Source organism: Etheostoma cragini, chromosome 6 (genome assembly GCF_013103735.1).
Source record: "Etheostoma cragini isolate CJK2018 chromosome 6, CSU_Ecrag_1.0, whole genome shotgun sequence".
Classification (NCBI taxonomy): Eukaryota; Metazoa; Chordata; class Actinopteri; order Perciformes; family Percidae; genus Etheostoma; species Etheostoma cragini.
Genome location: NC_048412.1, coordinates 22,841,025 through 22,853,244, shown reverse-complemented (window position 1 = coordinate 22,853,244; position 12,220 = coordinate 22,841,025). Strand labels below are relative to the sequence as shown.

General features: G+C 41.6%; 2 protein-coding genes across 3 annotated transcripts; one reads left to right on the top strand and one right to left on the bottom strand.

Moving 5' to 3' along the window:
- Positions 1 to 125: 125 nt before the first annotated feature.
- On the bottom strand, positions 126 to 5,543 carry LOC117946771 (sialoadhesin). Of its 2 annotated transcripts, none has more exons than XM_034875143.1 (8): positions 5,398 to 5,543; positions 4,010 to 4,414; positions 2,655 to 2,966; positions 2,303 to 2,566; positions 1,562 to 1,834; positions 1,061 to 1,163; positions 799 to 964; positions 126 to 684 (listed from the first exon to the last, which is right to left on the bottom strand). In XM_034875143.1, the coding sequence occupies exons 1-8, from the start codon at positions 5,438 to 5,440 to the stop codon at positions 526 to 528; spliced, it is 1,725 nt and encodes a 574-aa protein (XP_034731034.1). In that variant the 5' UTR covers positions 5,441 to 5,543; the 3' UTR covers positions 126 to 525. The 2 variants fall into 2 exon arrangements, with proteins under 2 accessions (XP_034731034.1, XP_034731035.1); XM_034875144.1 differs by having other exon boundaries at positions 4,010 to 4,411; positions 5,398 to 5,542.
- Positions 5,544 to 6,492: 949 nt separating this feature from the next.
- LOC117946811 (NLR family CARD domain-containing protein 3-like) lies at positions 6,493 to 12,220 on the top strand. Its single transcript, XM_034875198.1, has 8 exons — positions 6,493 to 6,614; positions 6,740 to 7,081; positions 7,712 to 7,789; positions 7,927 to 7,977; positions 8,092 to 9,901; positions 10,177 to 10,263; positions 11,075 to 11,242; positions 11,375 to 12,220. Exons 2-8 carry the CDS (start codon positions 6,754 to 6,756, stop codon positions 11,697 to 11,699), a joined length of 2,847 nt encoding a protein of 948 aa, XP_034731089.1. The 5' UTR covers positions 6,493 to 6,614; positions 6,740 to 6,753; the 3' UTR covers positions 11,700 to 12,220.

Below are 12,220 nucleotides of genomic sequence, written 5' to 3'. Positions count from 1 at the left end.
AAAACTAAACCAAATAAACCAAGACATACTCTCTCATGAGCGCTGCGATACACTTCTTCACTTAAGTAATAAATGTTGCAAATTGCATTACAGGTTGAGCAGCAGTCTTTCCCCCCTCCAAAGGAATTTTAAAACACCGTCTGAGGATCTCTTTGTGTTGCAACATGTTGTTGCAGCTGTTTGCGCGGCAGTAGACTGGTAAGACCGAATCAAATCTGAGTGATTGTGTGGGTTGTAGAATCAACATAAGTGAAATAAAAAAATCATTTTTATCAAACCTTTTCATGTTTATAAAAGAAAGAGCACAGAGGAAGGTTACAGACATACAGAGACCGAAATTGCTTAATATGGAAATTTAGAGTGATAGACCACAGTAGCTATTCAAGAGATCATACGATGGATGTACAATATATACAAAAACTGGAGGCAACATAAACTGTGCATTACAATCAGTGTGAGAACAAATCTGAAATCTTATGTAAGTTTAATGTAGCAGTAGAATCATGCAACATCTCAACAGTGGGCTCAGAGGATCTCCAAGTATATGGCCGTCTCTGGATCACCCACAGCAGTGCTCTGCACCTCTCTCATGCCTCTGACTCCCAGACCCGCTCGTCTGTCTATTCCTCCACCCTCTCCATCTCTTCTTCTTCTCTCACAACCTCGTCTGCCAATTGGACGGATCTAAAAAACAGATGTAGAGAAGGGTCAGATGTTGCTAATCTTCAAATTTAGAAATTACAGATTTAACAATTTTTGTATATGCAATGCCCCTGTGTTGCCAGGGACATTACCTACCTGCTTAGTATGGACAAAAAGAGGAGTGCAGTTCTGGTACACAAGTTGGTAGCTGCCGTTGGTGTAGATATGAGTCACTTCTGTGCAGTTAACGTAGAGGGGCATCTGATCTTGATAAATTCCCAAACCTCCAGGGTACGAGGCTGGGCGTCTACTCAGGACATGTCTGAGAGGAGTACAACAGGTACGTAAAAAACCTCACAATAAAGTAAGTGAGACACATTTTAGGAGAACATTTAAAGGACTGATTTGCTTCACTTACGTTTCAGCTCTCTTTCGGCAGCAGTAGAAAAAAAGAGATAGAAGGAATATGACCAGGCAAATGGACACAGCAGGTATCACCATCCACAACAAATGTGCCATCTCTGTAAAATGGACAAAAAAAGCAGAGATGGATCAGCATAAGGTGCATAAAACAGCATGGATTAGATCTTTTAGGCATGAACGTGATGTAACGGCTTTACTTATAAGTTCCATAATAAGATCGGGGGAAAGATTTTGAAAATGTAACAAACTGAGCACTGCAATATGAAGACATACAAAATGGACTGCAGCAACTGAAAAGTTGTACTTATAGTTTAATAAAGATACAACAACATAAGGTTTTCTATGTAACATTATTCAGCTTATTCTCTTCTACTTATGTTTCCAAGCTGCAGGCATGTTGCACGGATGTTTAAGCACCATCCCAACACCAGAGTGAATAAACAAGAGGCAGAGCTGATGTCTGTGTTAGTGTGGAAAAGCAGTGCTTTGAACTCACCTTCACCTCCCTGCAGCAACACCAGGGAGTCATTTCCCATTGCGTTGAAAGCAAAGCAGATCACAGTCTGAGGTTTGTCCATGCGGCCCCTCAGAGTAGCTGTTAGCGTGTCGAGCTCAGATGTTACCGAAACGTTGTAATCACGGGGTGGGATAGTACCATTCACGCTCCAGGTAACTGCTGGTTTGGGGTTGGAGTTGACTGAACAGTGACACAGCACCTTCTGATCCTCCACAACACAGATAGAGGACAGCCGGAGAATGACTGGTTTATCTGCAGGAGGGAAAGACCACATTTAACTTCTTAAACTTAAACTCTGTTTCACCACATTGGGTCTATTCTGTACACATAGATCCACTCCATTGTGTATGAAGATTTAACTATACAAAACAAGGTCTAAGGGTAATACGCTTATTCACTTTCTTCAGAACATCAAATTCACTCTTGTGTTTGTAAGCTAAATATGAAGCCAAAGTTTAGTTTAGCACAAAGACTGGAAACAGGGAGAAACAACTAACCTGGCTTCGTCCAAAGATTTAAAAAGGCATATATGCACCTCTAAAGCTCACTAATGAACTAATAATATCTTGTTTGTTTGATTCATACAAAAACAGCATTTTGACGTTTTAAAGGAGATTATGTACCAGACCATTTTCTATGTTGCAAAGTTCTTGTTGTGAAATAGTTAAACTATATATCATATATGTATATCAGTGGTAGGCCTACAAGAAGTAGGATTACATTGTATGTTCAGCGGCGTGGCCCGGGACTCTCCTCGACCAATCAGGTTCTGTGCCGAGCAGCGAACCCTCATGTCTCGGGTCACGTTGAACAGCCGGACTGTGTGTGTGCGCTGGTGGAGGTGCACCATGCGGCCGTGTTGACTGTAGGACCAGCGGTACTCAGACACCGGAGGGTCAGCTTTACATGAGCAGACCAACAAGGCGTTGCCCCCCTCCCGCACTATCAAGGACTGGACCTGAACCGTTACATCTTTTGGTGAAACTATGGAGTATAAGCAAACACATAAGGTTTTAGTATAAACTGAGCCAAGAAACACAAAAATAGGCCTAGTGGTGGAAACTATGCTTACATGTTACATGCAGATCCTTCGAAATGGCCAATGCTTTGGCTCCTGGGTAACTGACTTCACATTTGAGCCTGGGTTTCACCTGGTGAGAGGCAGTAAAGGACAGAGAGGCCAGTAACATTGGCCTGTGGGACTCTGGGTGGAGTGTCTGTACTTCCCCTGGCTCGGTGCTGTTCAGCCTGGCTCCTCTCTCCCAGCTCCACTGCAGACTAGGAGGTCTGGAGGGGCAGTGATAGCTGACGGAGCAGTTCAGGGTGACCAGCTGTCCCTCTTTGGCAGACAACATGCTGCTGATGACAGGAGCCTCAGGGGTGTCTGTCAGTGAGGAAAATCTCCATCATTGCTGTGTGTTATTGCTGACGTTACATTGCATTACATGTCATTTTAGCTGACGCTTCTTATCCAAAGCAATTTACTATTTGCTATATATTTAACACAGGTTGCACGCCTCTGGAGCAACTAGGGGTTAAGTGTCTTGCCGTGGGACACATTGGTTGAGGTTTTGCAGTGGGAATCAAACCCGGTTTTCCCACACACAAGGCATGTGTCTTATCCACTGCGCCATCACCATTGCCTAATGTGATGTGTATTTTATTAAAGACAAAATATTAGTTCTACTAATGCACAATGCAGAATCCCCTGCAAAGGCCATTGTTGTGGATTATATGTTTGTAATAAACCATTGGATGATTCCGTTGCGACCTCTAGCTCACCCAGTAAGAGCGTGTGCCATGTAGGCTGAGTCCTTTGAAGGCCCTGGGGTTTGAATCCAACCTTCGGCCCTTTGCTGCGTGTCATCCCCCTATCTCTCTCCCACCTTTCCTGTCTATCCACTGTCGCTATGAAATAAAAGGAAAAAATCCTGAAAAGTAATCTTAAAATCTTTTTTTTTTTAATTGGATGATTCCACGTTAATTTTTGTGTCAGTTTCACAAAATAATTTAATCGTTCTACGTTCTACCTTTCTTGTTTATGTATGATTTTGTGTATTACTTTCTTCATGTAATCTTAAGTACTACTTGCCTGTCAGCGTTATTTGCATTAATTTGTTCATTTATTTATTGCTATGTTTGGCATGATGGTGACCTGAAAGGAAATTAATATCTACATTTCATGCACCTTCAATTAAAAAAACTATTGACTACAAAATTCATCTTTTGGGGTACTTTTCTTTTGTATATAAGTGTGTCAGAGACTCTCCACTCTGTGTTCGCCTGAATATACTGTATTTCTGCTCCTTTGCATCTCCAATTAATTGTTAGTTCTATAACCTGGATACACATACTTTATCTGGTTGTTAAATATCCAAAAGAACTGCTTTTATGAGGAGAGAAGAAAGAAGCAGTATGGGGACTCACCCACAACATCCAGATTAAAGTTCACTGGCCGTCCCCAAAGTAAGTCATCACCTCTCTTCAGAGCGATCTCAAACCCCCGTGAGTCATCCTGGCTGATCCTTTCGATCTTCACTGAGCAGTCTCCATCTGGGATTCGCCCAAAGAGGGATGTCCGGCCTTGGAAATCCCGGCTCACTTGATCGCTGTCCTCGCTGTTAAAAGCCGTGCTGCGGAGAGGGAAGAAGCGACCACCACCTCTGAACCTCAGACGCACATCCACTCTCTCCTTCCTAACCCGGAGAGGATGAGGAGCTAGAGGAGTGAAAGAGCAGGGAATCACCACACAGGAGCCCACCAGGGCTTGGACATGGTCCGGGACTGAGGGCACAGGGGAGACAGCCTGTACCCTTCTCCACAGGGCTGCTGCTGGGATAGAGAACAGAAAATTATTTACCAAAACACTGGATCTGCTGTCACTAGGCCTTGCATTAGGTTCAGGTTTGACTGTAACTGAATGAATCCTTTGAGATCGTCTAGAAAGGTCATCAAAAAGATTAACTAGGACTAACTGGCAATAACAAGACGTTAGAACTGCTGTTTTCAGCTGCACTATCTGCAAATTCATTAAATGACCCAGGAAAATTTCGTAACAGACATTGCTATATTTAGAAAAGGGAACAGGGCAAGTGCACTACCCTTAACTTTATGGAGAAAATAAATGAGCATATATATTTTAAAGCAACAGAAACTATCCTCGTTGTGATTATAATGTGATCATCAACTGCATAATATTCTGCAGGATCTACAGAAAAAAAAGAAAATCCATCTCTTACAGTAATCATTAAGGCAATAACAGTAATAGCAGAGTTGATAATCTAATACGGAGATCTAAAATAGGGGGTCCGGGACACCTAGGGGGTCCTCAGAGTTACTGCAATAATTGTTAACTTTTGATGTTTTTTTCAAAAATGTAAAATGTCTTAACATGAATCCAACATATTTATATAACTAGCCTATAAGGTAGTCACTAAGGCCATCCACAGATACAGCTCACCCTAAGGATTTGCTGCTCCACATGTGTGTTTAACATTAAAAGATGATTTATAAAACCATGCCAACAATTTTAACAGCTTAGAATCCTATGCAAAAAATGATATTTCCAAAAAATGTAGGCCGCCCTACATGTTATTGTAGGCCCAGTTTAATATGTAACTTCATTTTCTACAATATGTAGTAGGGGGTCTCTGATCTGTCTGTGTTTCAGTTAAAGGGTCTTTGGTTTAAAAAGTGTTCCCTGATCTAATGATTTCAACATCACTAAACAATGAGTGAATAACCTTGAAATTCATAAAGAAATTTAAAGCTAATGAATTTCTAAAAAGAACACACCAAGGAATTAAATTACTCACCAAAAATCAAAGGACACACAATGAAGACAGTGTCCACATGCATGACTGCAACCCTGCTCTGCCAACACAGACAGAGGAGAGGATGAAGAGAGGAGCAATGAGGGGGAAGTTGGAGTGTTTCATTGTGCTCCTTGTACTATGACTTCACTTTAATGCTTCCTCTTACTTGTCCAATATGCCATGTCTTTGAGTATTACATACATAACACTGAGCTAATATTGCAATTAGCAATGGTATGTTTTCAACTTTACAATTTGTCGATGAGTAGTCATGAGCAGGTGTAACAACTGAATGAGTCGGAGAGGAAGTTGAAAAGATGGGGCTTTTATTATTTCCCCAATTAAGGCCAATGAGCAGAATGAACTATTAACAAAACCAAAAGATTAAAAAAAAATACTTTCCCAGTCACACAATTATGCATGTCAAAAGATTTAAGGAGTGGAACGAAGAGTTGTTTGGGAAAGACCTCAGCAGATATCTGTGAGACAACACATGACAAAGGGTGAGTCACCCTCATGCTGTTGGCCATTTCCTCAAAGGCTCCAACAACTAAATGCATTCATGTCGGATTCCTTTTGTCTACACAAACCAAACATCTTACAGTGTGGTAAAGGTGATGGTGATAAAAGTTCCATAGAAAGTTAAAACTGATTAATGATTAACTGTTCTGCCTGCCACGGATTCATAGTTGTTAATTATTGTACGTATCCGTCAATGTATGTAGGTCATCTCAGTTAATGCAAGAAGTTGGAGGCAAGCTGGAAATTGTCAAGCTGCAACTTTAATTTTTTTTTAATATTTCAACAAGAGAATGTTTAAACTGCTGGTCAATCTGTTTTATGTACTCAAACTGACTGTTATAGTCAGCAATGCATTGGATTCTGAAGTCACAATGTTATAAAAAATGAATACAGTTTGATATTTTTCTTCACTTTAGGTGTTACTCCCAAGTCACTTGAGGGGATAGGCATGTTTTAGCATGATCAAACAAAAGTGAATAATCAGAAGTAGGTACAAAGACTTGAAGGTTGAACTATGGACCCTTACAATGGTAATGCTTACAATTTGATTTGCTGCTGAAAGCAAGTAATAGCACTCCGCCTCCCTCCACTTTAAGGCAGAACACAAACCGCTCTCCTGCAAACACTCATGTTCTGCAAAGGCAAAAGTATATGAGAGGGAATATGACACAGACCACAATAACGTATTTCTTTAAGGTAAGAATTTTAATCAATGAGCATGGTGGGGTTACCATGCTCCAGTACTTTACTGTACTGTAGTTTTCTTATTGTGAATTTGCCATTTCTGAATGCATGAACTTTTTCTTATTCCTACCCGACAGTATTTTCTGAAGCCATGGACTCAGCTCAGCAATTGCTCCGGTCTCAGAGAGACTTGTTGCTAAACTGGACTCTCGACCACCCAGCACCCTTGCTGCGTTGGCTGCGTGATGCTGAGGTGCTTTCCTTGGCCCACTACCTGTCTCTGCTGGAGAGGTCACCTTCCAACGCCGTGGCCCAGGCTCTAGAGATGGTGTGTGCCACAGAGGAGAGCAGCATAGAGTTCCTCCAGGTGCTGAGGGAGGTGCAGGATTATTACTGCAGAGATCTGCAGGTCTGGGTGGAGAGACACTGCAGGGACTATGTTGTCAGTAAGCCAGTGCCTGCACCTGTAAAAGTTGAAGGTGAGGTTGTGTTAATACACTGGTGATGACAGTAATGGTTTGGTGTTTATTTAACAAATGCATAGGAAAAGGTTCAAAGAAATCTGGCGGTGCAGAACAAAAGACAATCAAGTTTTACTGCAGGAGTAACAGGTGAAGGAGGATTATTAACAGGGTACAATCACCTGTGATGTCTTGCCAAGTAGTTTTTGCTGACATTTTTTTGTTTTGAGTGAAATGTCGGAAATGTAATGCAAACTGTTGGACAGATTGCTGTGCAATGTAGTTTTAATGAATGACCCACACTTTTCCTGTAGAGCCAACACTGGGTCAACATTTTCAAATGTTTGTTTCAAAAGTTTTTTTATGATTAAATACCTGCAAAACTGAGCCATTCTCCTGAACCTAATTAGCACATGTTAACAAGCTAAGATGGGGAACATGGTAAACAGAACACCTGCTAAACATAAGCAGGTTGGCATTCCTACTGTGAGCATTTCAGCATTCAGCTAGGACAGTTCCTGTCTCCTAGGAATCTGACATTTTTAAACAAATGTATGGTATCCAAACAAACTTGAAATTATACTATGCTTATGTAATATCATATAATGAAATGTGTTAATTAATTTACGAATTCTGTGATCTCTACAGAAAAGAAGCCTAAAGGCCCCATTGCTAAACTGTTCAAAAGAAAGAGCAAGAGATTTACCGTGACTCCTGAGGTTAAAGGTATGGATTTATTATTTGATCAAAAACTAGATTTTTAGAATAATGTATTATAATGTGTTTTCTTTCTAGTGGTAAACATACTTGACTGTTCCCATGTTTTGAAAATGTATTCAAGTGAAACTATCTTTATTGCGTAGCTAAAGAAGAACTGAAACCTAGCAGGAGTGTAAAGCTGGCCAACGTCCGAGGTAGGTGATTTTAGGTAGCTGAAGAAGGTAACTCAAAATAAGTATCTTCTAGAAAACTGAAAAGTAATTTAAGTTTGTTGACAATATATTTCATCTTGCTGTCTTCCATTGTAGTGCCCATTTCTGCCCATAAAACAACCCTGCTGAAACGCACAGAGCAGTTGAAGTGTTACTCAGAGGGTGAGGGAGTGGCTTCAAACTCCGCTTCTCACATCGAGATCCGCTACACTGACCTTTTTGTGACAGAAGACAATGACTTAGTTGACAGCAGCCAACATGAGTACTTTGACCTGGCGAGCAGACGAGCTCGCATCTATGTTCATCAGGCTTGCCAGCGCATCCGGCCGTGCCATCTACTGGGCCCCCAAGGAACATTGGGACGGCCCCCAAAAAGGGTTAAAGTGAAGGGTATTGCTGGTATTGGAAAGAGCGTAGCAGTACAGAGACTCGTCTATGAGTGGGCAATTGGGAAGAACATGCGTGAATTCACCTGCATTTTTGACCTGCGCTTCAGAGAGCTCAATCTGATTGAAGATCCACTGAGTTTATTGGAGTTGCTTGGAGACCGGTTCCGGTACCTTAAGGAAGTTCTACCTGATCTGTTCACCTCGCCAAGTTCTTTGCTCTTTGTCTTAGATGGTTTAGATGAGTTCAAATTCCCCTTGGACTGGAACAGTCCTGACAAAAACATTGATGTTCGTTCAAGGGTTCCAGTGGCAAAGCTGATGGTGGCTTTAATCAAAGGAAGCCTTCTCCCAGAGGCATCGGTCATTCTCACGACAAGACCAGCTACTGAAGCTCCCAAGCGTTTCTTCCAGAGATGTTGTGTGGTGCTGGGCTTTGAGGAGGACCAGGTGAAGGAATATACCAACAAGTTCTACAAAGACAGAAAAGTTGCTGAAAAAGTCTACGATTACATATTGAACAATGACAACCTTTTTGTGCTGTCCTTCATCCCTCTTTATTGCTACATCATCTGTACCGCTATGGCTGAGTTCTTCTCTTCAGGAAATGAAGATGTTGGTGACTCAAAGTCCCTGGAGCTGAACCCACCAAGGACAGTCAGTGAGGTGTACTTCTGCTATCTGTTCACAGCAGTCAAACACCATGCGCTGAGGGGGAGTGCAGGGAGAAGCACCCCAAGATCTGAGGTTCTGTCACTAGCAAAGCAACAACTGACAAACCTGGGAAAATTGGCTTATGAAAACCTTCTACGGAAAAAGATCATGTTCGACAGAGCTGATTTGGAAAACTACAGCGTTACACCTGCTGATCTGCAGAGCACCTTTCTCTGTCACATCCTCCAAGCTCTCAGAGAGGAAACAGTGGAGATGTTTTCTTTCTTCCACTTGACTGTTCAAGAACATCTGGCTGCCCTCTACTGCTCAATCAATCTCTTTAGCCAGGAAGACATAATCCAAGCTCTGGACTTCTGGTGCTTTGGGCTACGTCCTCCATCCTCCACAGCTGCACCCCTGCAAAACACACATCTCAACATGGACAAGCTGGAGAGCCTCCAGATGTTCACACGCTTCTTCATGGGAATGCTCCGGGCTCGGCTGGCAGGCCAGTTGGATGGCCTTGTTCTTTCCCCCATGGAGCAAGGGGATGGCATACCCGCCAGGCTAGGTTTGTGGTTCCAAGACCAGTTTAGGAGTAGGAAGCTTAAGAACCAGTCTGCCCTGAATCTTCTCCACTGCCTGATGGAGTTTCACATGAAAGAAGCAACCAGCATTGCAGCACCAGAGATCAAGAAGCTCAACCTGTTCAAAATGAAGCTCAGTGTTGTGGACTGTGCAGCCATGCATTACGTGCTGCAGTTCTCGCCTCACAAGCTGCAAGAGCTCAACTTAGGCTACTCCAACATTGGAAACAAAGGACTGAACAGACTGGGGCCAATCCTACACCGCTGTGAATCTCTCTAGTGAGTAACTGACTTTGAATTAAAATTAACAATTTGGCTTTGACAAGTTTGGCTTTGAATTTCCTGGCTGACTGATGCCTTTCTGTGGGGACTATGCATCTTCTTTTTGTGTCTGCATGCTTGTCTGTCTGAATTTCAGCTCTGTTATAGACTGGCAGCCTGTGTGTACCTGTCTAATGCACATTATGATTGATTGACTCAGGCCCCTCCCTGGAGCCTCTTCAATTGAGAGAGTGAAAAATGTTTTGACATAATGTTCTTTTATTCTTTTTCAGTTTGAGGTACAACTGCCTTGATAGGCAAGCTGCCATTTTAGAATCTGCAATTCTGAAATCGAATGAGTGCCAAGTGAAGAAGCTCTTGTAAGTCATTGCAGAGTACTTATTTCAATTACTAAACAGCCACTTTTGAGAATAAATGTAAAAACTTTTTAAAATCAGTCAACATAAAGAATGACAGAAAACTAGTCAGGACAATAAGGCCTACAATTATTTGTCAACATTATGAATGTATTAACATTTAAATCAAATTTTTGTCAGCTATGTGTAACAATAATTCCTAGTACAGTAAAATGATAATAAACATGTTCTGTATCCAGGTAAGTGGCCGAAAGTAGTTGGATGGGTTAACCAATTAAAAAATAACTAAAAGGTTTTGGTAAATTTGACAATGAGCTTCCTACAGTTTGTGCTGTAGCTAGCAATAGTGACAGGCTTTCCTCCATGTCTGACACTGCTGAGTGACACGTAAAAAGGACTGAAGAGTCTCCTGCATGCACAATCAACTGGTGCACCAGTCTATCTTGTGGTTTACAGATCTGTCGTCTTCCACAACCACAAAAAGAAAAGTAACTAATGCTGTTATTTACAGCAGATGACCTTTAATTAATCTAACATCTTAATACATTCTAAGGCCTTTCTTTGAGGGGACTGAATTGAATGATTTTTAATATGAATAATAATAAACTAAATATAAAACAGAAGGCAATAATATTAAAAAAGAAAAGATGACAAACAAAATGGAGGTGCTCACATTCCTTTAGAGAAAAAGTTTTTAAACTTTTCCAGACCTGTAGGTACCCTGGGCCCTCTGGCTCCATGCCTTTCTTATGAGTTATTAGACAATATATATATTTATTTAACAGTAACACAATTACTGCATTATTGTATACAGTATGTGTGGCAATAACCTGGGTCCTGAGGGGGTTATGGAGCTCTGGAGTGCTTTGGAGCACAACACCACTGTGGAGGAACTCTATCTGGACATCACTGGCATCACAGAGCGAGGAACAGAAAACATCGTCAGCTGCCTCAGCAGAAACACCTCTCTGAGGACACTGACGTAAGACTAAAACACATCAACTTCTGCTCAGTGTTCTCAATTTGATAATGTATGGAAACACTGCCATCTAGTGTGAGATGTTAGCTTTTTAATAGAAAGTTATTCTTACCTGGTTATGTTCTCCTCCATCAGCATTGTTGGGAATGACATCGGAGAGGTGGGGAGGAGGAGGCTGAGAGAGCTGGAGCAATGTCGACCGGGACTCCGGATTATTGCAAACTTTGTGGATGACCTCGGATTGCTTCAGGCGTACCTGGACTGGGTAGAGGAGATCCGGTCAGACAGCGACCAGATGGACTCAGTGAAGAATGCAGACGCCCTGCAGTCGGTGCTAAAGGGGCTACACGTGGCAGGAGAACAGGTGGAGAAAGGAGAGAACGCAGAGAAAGCCAAGGAGCTCCAGAGAAATATTGTGGAGTTACTGAAGTCTTCTACAAATCTTATTGGAGGAAGATAAGTTTTGTAGCAAATTGTGTGTTAGGTTGGGTTGGGGCTCCTTCTAATATGGCAGAGGCCCATTGAGATCTATAACCTTCTGAATTTAATCTGTAAAAGTGGAATTATTTCATCCTAATGTTCTTCTTGGGGTCCTGAAGACCCAGACCCTTTTTAACAACTCCAAAAAACATGCTCAACCTTGTTTTGTCAGCTTGATTGTGACTTTAACTAATGACTAATGACAATTGCTTACAAACACAATTTTGAACTGATGATATGTGTCAGTTGACAGCTGCTTCTGGCTCCAAGCCCAGACATGAATTGTTAGACACAATTTCTACTGTACTGCAACACAATGCTTCTACTTGTTTGTTATTGTTTTCAATTATAATTACCTTGAGTTCAGAACACAAGATAAGAACCCATAAAGAAAAGTATGCATCAGGTCTCTTTGTCAAGCTGTTGAACATGATTAAATACAATGGATCGTCTATATTTTCTATATCTGAGATCTGTGTTGAGAGTACTTTGTAGGCAGCA

Excerpts from the sequence above, each read along its gene's own strand:
- LOC117946811 (XM_034875198.1), top strand. The coding sequence starts at position 6,754 with ATGGACTCAGCTCAGCAATTGCTCCGGTCTCAGAGAGACTTGTTGCTA. Across the intron at positions 7,082-7,711 it reads TGCACCTGTAAAAGTTGAAG|AAAAGAAGCCTAAAGGCCCC; the intron begins GTGAGGTTGTGT and ends TGATCTCTACAG. Across the intron at positions 7,978-8,091 it reads AAAGCTGGCCAACGTCCGAG|TGCCCATTTCTGCCCATAAA; the intron begins GTAGGTGATTTT and ends CTTCCATTGTAG.
- LOC117946771 (XM_034875143.1), bottom strand. The coding sequence starts at position 5,440 with ATGCATGTGGACACTGTCTTCATTGTGTGTCCTTTGATTTTTG. Across the intron at positions 4,415-5,397 it reads TGTGTGTCCTTTGATTTTTG|CAGCAGCCCTGTGGAGAAGG; the intron begins GTGAGTAATTTA and ends TCTCTATCCCAG. Across the intron at positions 1,164-1,561 it reads GTTGCTGCAGGGAGGTGAAG|AGATGGCACATTTGTTGTGG; the intron begins GTGAGTTCAAAG and ends TCCATTTTACAG.